Raw genomic sequence first — 16,715 nt, 5'->3', positions numbered from 1 at the left:
ACAGGTCGTTTTCATCTTAATTTATTAAAAAACGGATTTTTACTACGTAATACCAATAATTGCGTTACTCTCCTATCCAAAGAGTTGATTTTTATCCAGAGACACGAATGAAGTTCGTTATCCATTTTATTTCCACAAAATACCATGCTACAAACCTACAGAAGAAAAGCCTACAATAAACTTTATCCTATTTAATCCAATGAAATTCAATTAACCTAACAATAGACGGAAAAACAAAAGAAAACAAACACTCACCCAATTCAAACTTCGAAACCGTTCATTCCACAAGCGACAACACAATCCGACCGACAACGGCGACAAACGACAAAGCCGATAGCGACAACGACAGGCGAGGTCTGGCGAGGCCGCGGCCACAATGATACATTGAGGTCGGCTAACCATAATTCAATTATGAGTATTAGCAATTTTCTTTTAGTGATGCGAGCGTTGTGGTTTTTATTGATATCGAGTGTCGCGTTATTGTTGAATGAACGTTTACAGTACATATGGGGCTACTTTATAGCACTAGTGCGAGAAGTAGCATATTACGTTACTGTGTCGAACATTTAAAGGGCCATATGTACTGTAAAACGTTGTACGATACATGTGCGAATAGGTAATTCGCAAATCGTGTCGATTTAAAACACTCCCTTCGGTCGTGTTTTAATTTATCGCCACTCGTTTCGAATTTCCTATTTTTCGCACTTGTATCGTAATGTACTATTTCCTATTGTGGTTAATGTGGATAATTTGCGATGTAGTTTTAATATTTATGTTTGAACAAGGTTTTAATAATTAGGTATCTCATTTTCAATGGACGGACCAAAAAATATACATAATAAACTGTACCTACCGCACTGCGCTGAAAAATTATATCTATGTTATTTCCCTAACTCCCCTCGAATACAACAAATTACTAAGGGCCGTTTGCGCGTTCCAGGATTGGCCAACTAACTCGGAGTTAACTGTTTATACAACGCAGTTTAACCTTGTATAAACGGTTAACTCCGAATTAGTTTCGGTTGGGCGGGTTTAGTATTTTTTTCGTCGAATGGTAACAGGCAGACACACCGATTTAGCATTGTAATGTAGTTAATGGTTCTGGGTAGGGACGCCCGTGTAACCATCGGTGATGAAAAGGATAACGTCGATTTTTTTGCATTTTCAAACATTGACAAGAGCCCGCAAAGAAACGTGACAATTTACGACTATGTGAAATTTGTGACAGTCTATGAAAACCGAACACAATTCAAATTTTATACATAACATATTTTATCTTTTATAGCCGTGGTAGGTAATGAAGTCACACTTTCTGTTTACACTTTTTCGCGATTTTCTCAGAAATTTATGGGAAAAAATAACTTAGTACATACAGGAAGCATACTCGTATTTACCGAAATGGTTCTCGATTAAGCCCACTATTCAAATTTTGAAATGTTGTCAAGTCCGTAACTGCACATGCAGTCATGACGGTTACCAGTGTGTCGCACAATCGCACAGATATCGAAAAAAGCATCCATAACTTGTTCACACTTTCCATGGTTAAGACCGTACTATGGTTAATTTTGTGGAATTATATGATGTCATAATTTTTAATATTTTATAAGCATTTTTTTGTCCACAATAGCGAACTAATCATAAATATTTTTGCATTAAAAATCATTTTGTGCTATCTTAGTTCTATCTTATATGTTCACAAAGTATATCTAACGGAAATGTATCGATATCAGCGCATCACTAGTCGTGGTTGACTGTTTTCTCTAATCCCCTAAGCCGGTCGGGGCTGGAGATTGTTTCTTTTTAATTTCCCCATACTCTTTCATATTAGTTAATGGGAAACGGATGGAAGTGACCCGCTCCACTTTCAAGCGGAAGCATTTTAAAGTGCATAGTGAAAAACGGTTAGGTATAATTCCGTAGTCAACTAGGAGATACATCCGTACCGGCCTAATGTATGAGCCTAATTTAATGTCCTTTTCATGTAATTTTTTACAACATTCGCCCGTGCATCTTGCTCGTACTTATATTAATGATGCATCAATAACAGATTTTTAGGGATCAAGTGTCACGTTAGGAATTTATATAAATTTCCTATTCTGGTGTGTCTGTCTGTCCCCGACTTAACTCCATGACCCAGGTGTAATTTGGCATAAAAAAATATTCTTTATTTCACGACAATGTGCTCACAGAGAACTTACTTATTTCTGCCCACCACGCAAAACATACATATGTTACATTAGAATATTACTTAGAATGCTTTATTTGTTAGGTGTACTATTTTTATGCGTATTAGTAGGACAGTTTTTGCGTACTTCACTCGACACATAGTCCCATTGGGACATACTCAATTACTCAATTGCGTAGGCGCCACTTACCCAAATTAACGAGCAATCTAACTAAGACCAGTAACTAGTAACGACTGTCAATCATTAAATTTGGATAATACCGTAGTTCCTTGGGTAAGCCAGGTAACAGCATCAGTGAGACTGACAGTGATGTATTCCGTTACCAAGCAGTAGGATTAATTTAGAAAGCGCTGGTGGCCTAGCGGTAAGAGCGTGCGACTTGCAATCCGGAGGTCGCGGGTTCAAACCCTGGCTCGTATCAATGAATTTTTCGGAATTTATGTACGAAGTATCATTTGATATTTACCAGTCACTCTTCGGTGAAGGAAAACAGCGTGAGGAAACCGGACTAATCACAACAAGGCCTAGCTTAAGGGTTGGAAGGTCAGGTTTCGTAAAAACTAATCTGGGGATTAGTAGGCAACCGGACCCCAGGCTCCCATGAGCCGTGTCAAAAATGCCGGGACAACGCGGGGAAGAAGAAGGAAGGATTAGTTTAACTAAGTAGTTTGGAAAATTAGAGCAAATAAATATATGTAGCTATAATTTTCAGTTGCACTAGACTAGACTAGAGCTCAACAAGGGGGGTGGGGTTACGGTCGGCAACGCGCATGTAACTCCTCTGGAGTTGCAGGTGTACATAGGCTACGGAGACTGCTTACCATCAGGCAGACCGTATGCTTGTTTGCCACCGACGTACGTAAAAAAAAAAAAGGCATGGCGTGGGATCATTTATTATCACACATTTTACGGAGCCATTCTAGACATTTTGATTAAAATTAGTGTCTGTGACACGCCACGATCCCAAAATGTGTAAGTACTAGATTTTACAAATAGATTGACATCTTTTTTTATAACACGTCTGTGGTAAACATGCACCGGTACAGCCCACCGCCCACTTATTGACGCTTATAACTCCAGGGGTATCACATACGCGTTGCTAACCCTTCGAACTTCGAGTACACGCCACCTGACTTTCCAATTTAGATGGGAAATAGGTCACATTGTAATACCCTTTCTGAATTGGTAATTTTAACCAAACTTTATTCGTCAATACGCTCCGGTACTTTCGTTATCCCGTGATTAATTACTAAATAGCATCACAAAAAGTTTAATAACTTAAAAAATTTAAAACCATCTAATCAAAGTAAAGTTACGGAAAGTTTTTTAAGGGGTTATGCAATGGTTATTGTCATCTAATTTTTAAGTAATTCCATATGTTGTCACATTTGTCGGCTCACATGATATGACTCGCCATGTCCTCTTGTCTCGTCCTAACCTTTTCAACTTGAACTTGAAGAATTGTTATTAAAAAAGTCTGACGTTCGCAAAAAAACTCTTTCCCTACCCGGTTATTCAAATTCCAACCCTATTTCATTCAAAATAACCTATAACATGACATGGCATTCCCGTGACCATGTACAAGTGATAATATGTCGTTGGAAACTGGTTCTTGTATGGTAGTGTTTAGGTCCAGATTTGGTTGTAGTTGTGTAAAGAGATCTTATGAAGCCGGCCTCAAAATAAGGCTTCATCGCATTAGGCTTGTCGGCACGTGTTTCAGGAAATCTTCAATGTTTGCGTTCGTCTGATGGTTATTTTTAAAACAAGCGGCCCGATTCAAAGAATGATTAAGACACGTTTAAGATCTTGGGAAGATCGATAACTGAACGACATTGCAAAATTGACTTTTATTTCGATTCCGCTGTACGCCCAGTACGATCTATCTACGATATTTTTAACTTCAAAGTGACATTGCTTGCCCGAATCGAGCTGCTTCTGTCAATTATACGACATACAAACGATATCTAAATGAGAACTAGAACTTATAGTTATCGTATCTCATTCTTCGAATCGGGCCGAAGATTTGTCATTTGTTAATTATTTATTTTATCTGTCTTTATGTTCTCCTACATAATACGATAACTGTAGGTAGTAGGTATATGTACCCTTTGAACGCCACGCCTATAATATACCTATAACGCGAGATCATAAAATTAATTCACGGCGGAGGTTAGTTTAAACGACTTTGGCGGTCAAATGGTTATGGCGGTCAAATACCCTATTTATTTTTCCTTTATATTTCTGATGATCCCTGATTACCAGGCTATTTATAAAGATAAATCCTTAAGTATCGGTTATCGGATCGGACGACTGCCGGATTAACCGATGGAGGACTTGCGAAGGGTTGTAAAATTATTAGCAGCAAAACATTTGGCATGATTTACTAAAAAAACCTAGTTCAACATACCTTGTTCTCCTAGAAGGCACAAGAAACTTTAAAGGACCAGCAGACTTCCTCCTGTCCTTCACGATTGGCACCATCAACAGATCCTCCTCTTCCGTCGTCGACCCTGGACTCTCCAGGCTGACGAAGGCGGGCGCAGACATTCTCCGATCCGGAACATCCTTCGGAACCTCCAGTATCTCACGAATCACTTCACAAAACTTGCACGCGTGGGCCTCCGCTATATACGCTTTCGTGATAGCGTAGGCATAGTTCTCTAAAAAACACTTATGGCACCCTGGAACGTAACTTGTTTCCAAGTCTGTCGATTCTTCACTCGGTTCCTGCATTTTTAAATGAAGTTTTTTCTGCATTACAGCTTTATTCGAATCCAGAATCTTCTTTTGCTCTGCTTTATGTATGGTTTCCTCTTCTTTTATCCTCTTTTGTCTTATTTCTTCTAAACATTCGGCTTGATCATTATAGTATTCGACACACTGCACAGTTTTGGACGGTTTAGGTTTCGTCGGACTTTTCTTTTTCTTCTTATGACTTATATTCATATTTAAGGGTTCAATTCTTAAGGATTTCATTTGTTTTATTATATGTTCTTGGATGCACGGATTATACGACACTTCATCTAAGATACTGGGAGTGTTCTGTTCTATATTTTTGGCATCGACGCCTTTGTCTTTGTTTCTCGCATCTGTTTTATCGTGTTTATCTTCCACTTTGATCTCCCGATCGCCGTTGATTTTATGGCCATTCTTTTCTGTACACTTAACGGACGAAGAATCGTCATCGACGCACGTTTCGTAGCCATCAATTTCATGGTCTATAAACAGAAGGGACTGCCCATCTTCTTGGACGGAAATTCTTGTGGTAGCGTCGTAAAAACTTGAAGTTTCTTCTGTTGGTGAATTTAAGCACTCTTTCCAACTTTCATCACTTTTCACTTTTTCTAACGTAGTCTTCGTGTCACATTCTTTCCAATATTTTTCAAAACTAATTCTTTCTAAGCCTGTCGGTGTCACTGCAAAAACCATTTCATCTGATGTCGATATATCTTTACTTTGTTGTTTAGACAAAGTTCGTTCCGATTGTTTGTCATTAACAAATTTCGTTCTGATATCGGGGAGTTCTCGTGGCGTAATTAAAACATCATCTTCTCTTATTGTCATATCGTCATCAGGGTCTTCTAACGAGTCGACAGATTTTGATGCTTTCAACTCAGTTACGCCGTTAACTTTGTCTGATACATTTTTAATGTTTTCGTTCAAAGTATCATCTCGTTTGACACAATCATCAAAGCTGAGATCACACAAGGCTGATATTTCCTCGTCCTTGATAGATGTGTCCTCGGGTTCGAGGCATATTTGGACGACCTCTAGGCCTTCTCCGTATTCTTGGAGGCATTCATGAAAGGAATCCATCCCGGTGTGGTCGTCTGACGCCAGCGAGTTTATGCATTCCTGTGAAAAAAGTAGTTAGTAGTAACATTGAAATTATTTCAAGAATATTATTAAAATTTAGGTACGCAAGTGTGTAAATCTATTGCTCTATATTTATTTAAAAAAATGATTACACCAATATACCTACCTATTTCTCAATATGATTGAAAAAGTATGGTATAAAACTGTCTTTAACGTGAGATATTATGTCGTATACCTACAGTATATGCCATACCCAAGTACAGTAGGCATCAGATATATCGGAGCGGCCAAGTTGCTCAAAAAAATCTAAACGTACAATTTAACGTCTTTATCATAGATGCTCTGATCAGATATTTATAAACACCTTGACCTCTCCGATATATCTGAGGGCCTACCGCGAACACCGACGTTCGCAAATAGCGGGTATTTTTCTCTTTTACTCCAGTTAAGCCGTAATTAGAGTAACAGAGAAATATGCCCGCAATTTGTGAAATTCTGTGTTCGCGGTAGGCCCTCTGATAGCGACTGTATCAAAACTGTGTATATAAAATATGTAAGGGAAAGTTATAATGACAAATAAAACAGCAAAGATTTTCCAACGTTTATGACAACACACATGATAAAGCATATATAAACGATCAACACAGAGCTCGTGAAGCAACATCAATATATCTATTATTACAGTTCACAACAATTCGTTTCCTTTAAAGCCTATAATTTTTTGACATAGCAACGCCTAAGCTAAGTCTTAGTTACAGCTAGAACATTTAATGTTGGCAGTCAGTTAGTATGATATTTATTTATATACTAGCATATGTTTCGTCCAATTATCTAAAAGTTGGTAAACTCCTTTTCTTCTTCGTAGTCCAGTAGTCGGTATGTAGTGATATTAAAAAAATATTGTATATTTTGTTACAAGGACAGTAATCTAATCGTATATAGTAAAGCTTTTTTATATTGGGTTATAGCGATAGATATTTAAATAGCGTAGTAAACATTCATAACTCAGTGGCCTTACAACAACCTTACGAGTATCACTGACGTGACACTGACATATTCGTTAGTGTGTGCGTAACTTACTTTCTATGCATCTCGCTCGTACTGGCATATTAGTGCGAGCGAGATCTATAGAAAGCTACGCAGACGTTAGCGATTATGTCAGTGTCAGATCAGTGTCAATCTCGTAGTGACCGTACAACGACAAAATATTATTATTAAGAGTTCCCGGCAAGCTCGGCCGACGTACCCATACAAACAGAGTTACGTTACGTCTCATTATAAAACTACGCGTTGGATTGTAATAAAACTGCACATACAATGACTTGAGGTATATCAAGACCTATAATTAGTTTATATAGCTACAGTTTATAAGATAAATGAAATAGAGCAAAAGCAAGTTCTGTGTGAAAAACTTAAATTCGCTGTATTTTTAAAAGACTTCAAGATTTCAAAAGGAGGAGGTTATCAATTCGGTTGTATGTTTTTTTTAAACTATGGTATCTGAAGCTACATAGACCAATTACAGGACTAGACATACCTTATTCTATTGTAAGTACAAAGTTTCAAAGCACTCTAGCAAGTCGTTTTAAAATGAGAGCGTAACTGCGTTTGTATGGAGGACCGAGGCTGGGGACTCTTAAGCAGACAAATGCGCTTACCGGGTTTTCTAACGAAACTGGATTCGTAACGCTAAAGGCCATTAGAAGAGTTATACATTCAATATTTCTCGTGCAACTAGAAACGCATTTGCGTGACTCAAATCGAGCAACAGTAACAACAATGTACTATTTTCGTCGCGAGTCATGTTGATCCACGTTTACGTCCCGCAATCACAATTAAACGAGAAACAATGCTATTGTTGAGTAAAAATAACCATCTAAGTCGAGATCAAAGAGATTTACGAACTTTTTGATGTTGTTGTAAATATTAGTAGGTAATGATTTTCAATTGTAGTACATTTGTGTAATTCTCGGAATATACACAATGGTACATCGAAGGACCTATCCACAATTTACTATTATTTTGGCTTCGTGACACCTAAGTATACCTGTTCCGAAAGTAAATCGCAAACCTTTTAAATAAAACGAGACAGGACTCCTTTAATACATTTACTGCCGATGTCACAGAATAATTAACCATGTTTTCGTAGCGCTATGCTCCTAGCCGATCCCAGCGTTTTCTCGCTTTATAGTGGAAAGCGACTACGAGCAGAGAGCCCGCCGAGCGGGTTCCCGGCACTCAAGATTCACAAATTTAGCTATTGTCAGAAATAGAGTCGCAAATTTCTTATCTCCTTCAACTGGAATTAAGTTTGGCACGTGAGCTGACGGGACGCGACATTTTCTAATATTACAACTAAAGAGAATTTGAAATAGAGGTATATTTTTAAAAGTGGGTCTGGGTGGGTGGGTATCAAAAAGTGGCGCCATCTTACCGGGCACAACCTAAAGGTTGTGGCGCCATCGCTCGAAACGATGTCGCAATACCGTTGGCCTTTGATCTATTAGATGGCGCCACTTTTTTTAAATTTAACAAATTTAAAACATATCGGTGAAAGAATAAGGATCAAAGTCAAATGGCGTTCTAAAAGTTTTAAACATGTGTCGAAAGATGGCAGTAAATTTACTGTAGCTACAAAGTTTTCCTTGACAATCCACGTCTATTTCAAATTCTCTTTGATTACAACACACCGTCGCACCTATACCTATAACTTTGTACCTAGTACAGACAGCATCAATAACAGCGGATAAAACAACGCGCTAAAGAGCCCCACACTAGCGTCTCCCAAGCGTCGGCGTCTAGTCAACTCTATGGCTGCTGCTTGACGCAACGTTGGCGCAACTGCGCAGCGACGCCATTTTCCATAGCGCTGGCTAGACGCCGACGCTCAAAAAACGCTAGTGTGGGGTGGCCCAAAAGTATCCGTCACCCTAGAATACTTTTCCAACTAGGGATAAATCTGTACATTCTTACTTTTAGCTAAATAAACTATACCCTTCTTTCTGAACGAATCAGTTAAACAAATCTCATACTAGCTGACTGCAAAATAACTTACTTCTATGATATGTCCAATCGTTTCCTGTAAGGAATTCCACATTGACCAAATTCACTTAGCACAGTTACTTACATTTGTTCCTATAATAATCGCCATATTTAATTTAGGTTAAATTATATGACAGTATATGTCGTGTGGCCAAATAATGTTTTACTACTAGTGACTGTAATGGTTGAATTAAGATTCCGTATAATTCCGTACTTTTCATGTATGCGCTCCTAACTCGACTATAGTATTTATTTATTTCGATACGCTGTAGTCAACTATATAAAAAAATTACCAATCACATGCCGGCCCACTTCCATAGAAAAGTCTAAACGGGCGCGGGGCGGGACTAAATAGCCGCGCGTTTATGTCTTTTGTAATACATTTTTGTCTACTGAGATACTTACCAATTTTCATTGATTATTTAGGTTTTATAGTAAATAATGTATTATTTTAGACGACGTATTTTAGATAAAGTATTGTGTACAATAATGATATAATCAAGCTTTTCAATCTCGTACCTTACTTAAGCAACTCAGCAAGCTTCGTTGCCTAAACACGGTACTCGACTGAAAAGCTCTCTATTATATCACGATTGTATAAAATACAATGTTCCCTAGTAAATTTAGTTTGCTGGCAAGATTTTATTGACTGATATGTTATTGTTATCTATGACATGTTGGTGGCCTAGCGGTAAGAGCGTGCGACTTGCAAACCGGAGGTCGCGGGTTCAAACCCCGGCTCGTACCAATGAGTTTTTCGGAACTTATGTACGAAATATCATTTGATATTTACAAGTCGCTTATCCGTGAAGGAAAACATCGTGAGGAAACCGGACTAATCCCAATAAGGCCTAGTTTATCCTACCTATCCTACCTCTGGATTGGAAGGTCAGATGACAGTCGCTTTCGTAAAAACTAGCGCCTACGCCAATTCTCGGGATTAGTTGCCAAATGCGGACCCCAGGCTCCCATGAGCCGTGGTATAATGCCGGGACAACGCGAGGAAGAAGAAGATGACACAACTTTAAATATGATCTGATTAAATATAGGAGTTGGAACAGGAAGCTGGTTACAAAAACAATTAATCATGTATTTCTGATGTAACAATATAGGGTATCTCTTTCGACTTGTTAGGTACCTACTATCAGCAAACATATTGACATATTCTAATTTTGCCGAGGCTATCACGAACAACAATAATTTAACTACGCTATATTTAGTTAAATTTAATATAAGGAAAGGAAATACATATATGTATATATATAGATATCACATTATGTTTTTTTTTCATACATATATGTAATAATATATAATAACTTTCCCAATTCACTGGCCAATATTTATACTCATATATTTTTTTCTTCACAATGACGTCACAAAAATAATGTAATAATTGTTATATTTTAGCAATCATACATCTCAATACATCAGTGTTTAGTTGTTTACCAGTCCTAGTTATTAGCGGATTTGCAATATCCCCGACGACATCACGTTCAAACAGTAGCTAAAAAAAAACAATTCTAATACCTATCTATAATTAATTTCTGGTGGGTGGTAATAAGTCTTAGCAATTTAATTCTTAAAAATAAACGTATGACGTCATCGCACCTCAATTCAAATCTATCTCAAAAACCGTAATCTCTCTCTTCAAAATTTTCCAAAATCGTCCACAAAATCTATCACATCTCAATTGACGGAATAATCTACACACATATCTACTGTAGCCTTACATACTTATATTCAAGAATTTCAATATTAACGTCAAAAAAACATTGCCTGAAATGTGTACAGCAACGGCCACAAAAATATTATATACAAAATCAACCAAGAGCATGTCGCGCCATGCTCAGTGTAGGTTTCCATAGTTACCCGTCCGTCAAATAGACTTTTTTCAAAAACTCTTAACCGATCAGGTTCGCTGTAATTTTCCTTTACTTTCACGATTTTTTCCATATTTTTTGGAAGCATAGTTCAAAACTAAGAGGGGAGGTCACGAAGCGACGCCGCCGACGGACAGACGGACAAACAGACAGACGGGCATGGCGAATCTACATATAAGGGTTCCTAGTTGAATACGGAACCCTAAAAAGTGTATTTCTATGACCGTAACTCTACATTAACAACTAAATATAAAGAGATACATAGGTATATAACTCTATATACAGAGCGCTACAGGCAAAAAGTGGCCTCATATATTTACTTTATTCCTTGAATCACCTGGCAGCTGTTCATTGAGGCGGTCAGAGTGGAAGGCCAGCAAAGGGCCGGTTGAATTATTTCAATAACAAATAAAATATTTATTAATTAAAAAAGATTTGTAACAAATTTCGAGGTTACTTTGCTCTATACCGAAATTGAAAACCTTTTCTGGGGCTAGCTTTAAAATAAGTACTATACTTGCCGCAAAACTAAGTGGCGAGTCAGGTCATAATGCCACCTCTTTTACTCTTGGTTGGTCTTAACAAGGGTAAAGGAGATAGCAATATGATCTCAGTCGCCAGTTAGTTTTGTGGCAAGTATAAAAGTTACCTAGCAGCGCGATATTGAAGTCAGGTACGACGACCCTTACTTGTCCATTCCTTTTTATTCATATATATTACTATATTAAGTCTTACTTATAGTCTTAGTCCTTATGATTTCTAAGTATATACGCCTAAACAATTGATGCGATTGACGTATATCTAAAGACTGCTAATTCAGCGGTGTCACTCACGAATTCGAGCCAATCGTGCAGTCTAACGCAACTAGTTGCGACCAATCACGCGCGTGATGCGAACTCAGCAACCAATCGCATTGTGGCGTTGGCTCTAATTCGTGTGTGTAACACCGCTGTACTGGCCCCATTCTTATTGCACGTAAGGCCCGTCCTTAGATATACATATGCCAATGATTGATGCCAATTGCCAATTAGTTTTTGCAATTAAATATCTCATTTTGTTACCAAATATATGTTAGGCCAAAGACTATAATTTAAAAACAAAGCTGTTTGTAGATAAATGTTATCCAAAAAGGGGTCAATATGTTTTTTCTGCGTCTAATATAATGCAGCTATATTATTATTGTACAGTCAAGTTCATAAATATGTATACATTTTTTCACCTTATTACAATGGATTAAGGTGAAGAAATGTATACATATTTATGAACTCGACTGTACTACATGATATTTCAACATTGGCTCATGCCTCTCAATGAGCATTAGAAAGTCTTATTTTCTCATTGATGTCATGAGGTGAAAATATGACTATTATAATTGTTATTTATGTACCTATGCAATTCACTTACATCTAAGAAACGTGTGTACGTATGGAAGAAGATAACCTAAAACAAGACCATGGCCAATACGACAATTCAACAGTAGGGTTATGAACAGGAATAAAATGATTGCCATCATATATAACATCTGAAAATATGTAATTCTACATATGCTACATTTAAATTGGGGCAGTTTAAATTGCATGGGAGACTTATTTAGGACGAACAAAAAGTTGTAATATGTTAAAATTTAACAAAACGAAACCAGCAAGTTACATATTAGGAGGTATCACATTTTATATAATATTCCTTAGCAAAAATGCATAGCAATCACTCAAGCAGCTAAGCCTTCAATTATCCTTTCCCAGGATCTATATATTCACTAAGTATTTTGAACAACCAAGCTACCGTTGTCTATCTGAAACATAGTTCGCAATATTTGACATGTTTTAATAGGCTATAGAGGATTACTTAACCCTAGGACCGCTTAGCCCCGCTCTCCCCTATTTTTAACATGTCAATAAGTCGCCTGCTTGGTCTGAACAAGGACTAAATTTTAGACTCATCATAGCTGGCAGGTATTTCCACAGTGACAGTGTATTTCAGTTTGTCCTCCTGTCATTTCATCGATATCTCCGCGTTGATCTTGGGCGGCACGCGGAAAGGGGGCGGCGGTAAAGGGGGAGACGGGGGCAAGTTGGACAGCGGGGCGTGTTGCGCTTGCAGCTGGAGCTCCATTATGTCGCGGTGCAGGGACATGATCAGGCGTAAGATCTTCGTGAAGTATTCCAGTTTCTGTAAAAAATAGTTTTAGCGCTTAGTAATTTTTGCAAAAATATTACAAAACGCAGACATACCAAGGAAAAATAGCGATAGAAATGTTATTTAAATGAATTAAAACCATATTTCCAAATACATTAAAACGAACAAGTAAGTTGAAGAAATGAAGCACAAAATAGAGCAAATGAATGTGTTAATAACCTTAACTGTAAATATTGCTACACATAAATGATGTCTATGAAAGTCAGGCACTTATCAAGAAATATATTGTACACTAAAGGGAATTTTTTAAATTCAACTATTATTAACAATTTTATAAAACAATAACTTATTATTTTAATCTTAGAGCGGTAATATTCCCTTTACTGTACAAGTTTTGTTATAAAATTATAATTATTATAAATCGCATGCTATTTATTTGTATTAGGTAAATTAATACTGCTCTAAGCATTAATAACGAAAAAGCTTAATAAGTAAAATAACTTACTTTTTACTTTCCCATCAGTGTACAATATCAGTCACAAAACTTCACACAAATAATTCATAACTATTTCACTATTTTCAATAAAAACCATGCTATAACAACGTTATCAAATAATTTTATTAATACACAGTCGCCATCAGATATATCGGAGCGGCCGATGTGCTTTAAAATATCTGTACACGTACTCTAACGTCTTGACAATAGAGGCGTGTTCAGATATTTGTGAGCACCTCGGCCGCTCCTATATATATGACAGCGACTGTACCTAATCCTCATTTTATAAAGATCATCTGCAAGCTTTTATATAAAGGTATCACCTTAAATTTAAAAAAACAATGATTTGCGTGTAATTGTAAAATTCCTATATAATATTGTTACTCGTAAGCTCGCGGTTTGCTTTATGCGATGAACGCAGCGTTCAACGCATTTTACATCATAAAATGTAATAACACTATATTGTCCTACGCGGTAAACGCAGCGGTAAGCGCAAGGACATTTTTCTTACATTCCGCTGACGCATGCGTTCAACGCTGCGTTTATAGCCTAAAATAAGCGCGCGGTTTAATTAACAAAAGAGTAAATGAAGTTAAGCAAAAATAAATAAGAAATAATGTTGATTAAAACAGGTTGTTTTATAGTTTTTAGTAAATTTATATTTTTTTATTAAATTAATTCAGGTTTTGACAACTGTTATGACTAAAAATAATTCGAGAGCATATTAAGATTAAATTAAGTATTTTGCAAAGGAATACGTAGTTGATTATGACATAAAATCCTAAAAGTTAAAACAGTACCCAAAATTAGTACCAAAAGCTTGCAAGAGCTTCGTTTCTTTAGCATTAGAAAAAGGGGTAAACAATCTAGACGTGTCGTTTTTAGGAAACACGCTTTAAAAAAAAGTACCTAACTATTACTAAGAGAATTTGAAATAGAGGCGGATTGTCAAAGTAAACTTTATAGCCACAGTAAATTAACTGCCCTCTTTGGCCACAAGATTAAAACTTTTAGAACGCCATTTGACTTTGATCCTTATTCTTTCACTGATATGTTTCAAATTTGTTAAATATCAAAAAGTGGCGCCATTTACTCGAGCATAGGCTAAAAGTATGGCGGCATCTTTTCGTGCGATCGCTTTGACAATCCGCCTTTATTCCAATAATTGTTATACATTTTGCTGTTATTTTTCTAAACTGCAATAAAAATATACCTACGTCAAGATTGTTTGCCCTTTTTCTAATGCTAAAAAAACTGAGTATTGCAGTGACAATTAACTAATTTCTAATGAACCTTATCTCGTTGCATTAAGGTTTAATTATGATCAAGTAACCGTCTCAGCGGATATAGGGAAATTGTGCTAACCTGGCTGCCTTGCATGCTGTGTCCGTTCGCTTTCTGACCTCCAACCACTGTGCTGCAGGGCAGAGGTTTGGCCACGCCGATGGTCACGATACCTAAAACAAATACAATTATTTAATACCTTAAACGCGTTTTGTAGACATATTTAGTGATATGAACCGGTCCTCCGCGACATAATTTCATTGTTTTTACCTTAAATCCGACGTTTCATATTATCTTCGTTGATATTTTGCTGCGACGTCAATCATCCGTAACCACAGCTGGTGTTACCCAGTTGAAACGTCAGATTTAAGGTAAAAATAATGAAATTATATCGCGGAAGACCCGTTCATCAATTATAGTTAGCAAAATTAACTGGAACATAGGTAATAAAATTCTTGTAAAAAATCACCTACGTAGGTACAGTCAACTGCGAGAAAAGGTACCCCCCTGCATATAATTTTTGTATGCAGGGGAGGTACTTTTTCTCTGCAGCTGACCGTACATACGTAATTCCCTCCCCTTCGATTTCTCAATTTCCGATTTAGAAGAGTAAACCTATAATTCATTTTTATTTGCATCTACCACTTACATTAACAAAAAAATATAATAATAATAATTCAGCCTATATACGTCCCACTGCTGGGCACAGGCCTCCTCTCATGCAACAAATTGCGTTGCATTGGGTTGTAAAAGAAGTATGAAGAAACATATAAGATTCTCTCCTTATTTTTAATTAATAACTTAAAAAATTAATGACTTAAAATAGTAATTGAGTTTTTAATTGCATATGTTGAGCCGAATGAACATACTAATGTCATTTTGTATATTCCAACTGGTGTTTGGTTGTTTGTTTTTAATAATAAATCAAAGCAACAAACAAATAAAAAAGAACTTGAGAATTATTTCAAAGCAACTTTTTTTTATACCTACTTTTTCCTGATTACACAATAACACAAAAACTGTTTTATAACATTAAATACGTCTATCAAGGAACAAGGATACGTACAAACTAACATTTACGTCATTCCGACGTTGAATTAACATAATAAACATTATTTCCTTATTTGAAGAGATACGAAACAACGTTTAGTAACAATGTTATATAATAAGCAGTTATTTGAGCCGCTTATCTATTTACTTGTGAGAATTCAATTCTTCTGACTTCGAGTTTTGAATAAAGTTGCTTTTTATTTAAATGTATGATTTTACTATAATTTAGGAAGGTGCTGTCAATAGGTACAGTTAATTTAGAGCAAATAGATGTTTTTTTGTAAATTTCTTCGCGTAAATTGCCTTTGTTGTTGTACCTACACATGTTAACTGTGGAAAATAATAATTAGAAAAATAGCAATTAAAATATTTAGATATATAAAACGTACAAAGATATTTACAAAATGAAAATAAAATATAACACGTCATTTCGCACATTCATGTAGATAAATAAAGTCGGTAAATATAGAGTTTTATTATCAAATTACAGAATTAGGCTTCATCCTTTATTTGACTATATGAAAGAGTAAATATTTTGAACAACGAGATATCTCTGATAAAGAAAATATTTACCTGTATTTATAAATACGTTAGATAACTTGACGGTTGTGTTTAACTTCTACCTTTCCACAGTCCTAATATTAATACCAACAAATTACCTTTATTGCATTACAAAAAATAACCTGTTTGTTTCATCCTGTTTTGAAACCAAATAAATTTGTTTTTTTTTTTTCGGTTAGACTCATGACTCTCATAAGCCGCTAAAAGCTAAATTCATTTATAATTAAAAAAAAGTTAAAAGTTCCTGTGCTTTCATGATCG

At 36.3% G+C, this 16,715-nt stretch overlaps 1 protein-coding gene across 2 annotated transcripts in view; it reads right to left on the bottom strand.

Annotated features, from left to right (window-relative positions):
* The window catches only part of LOC133516432 (uncharacterized), a 211,959-nt gene that overhangs the window by 126,094 nt on the left and 69,150 nt on the right, over positions 1-16,715 (bottom strand). For both annotated transcript variants that reach the window (XM_061849366.1, XM_061849367.1), the window contains 2 exons: positions 14,925-15,016; positions 4,597-6,044 (listed from right to left, as the gene is read on the bottom strand). In XM_061849366.1, coding sequence (XP_061705350.1) covers positions 4,597-6,044; positions 14,925-15,016 — 1,540 coding nt within the window. The remainder of the gene's footprint in view (positions 1-4,596; positions 6,045-14,924; positions 15,017-16,715) is intronic.

The sequence above is a fragment of the Cydia pomonella genome, chromosome 3, assembly GCF_033807575.1.
Source record: "Cydia pomonella isolate Wapato2018A chromosome 3, ilCydPomo1, whole genome shotgun sequence".
In the NCBI taxonomy this organism is placed as follows: Eukaryota; Metazoa; Arthropoda; class Insecta; order Lepidoptera; family Tortricidae; genus Cydia; species Cydia pomonella.
This window is presented reverse-complemented; position numbering and strand designations above follow the sequence as displayed.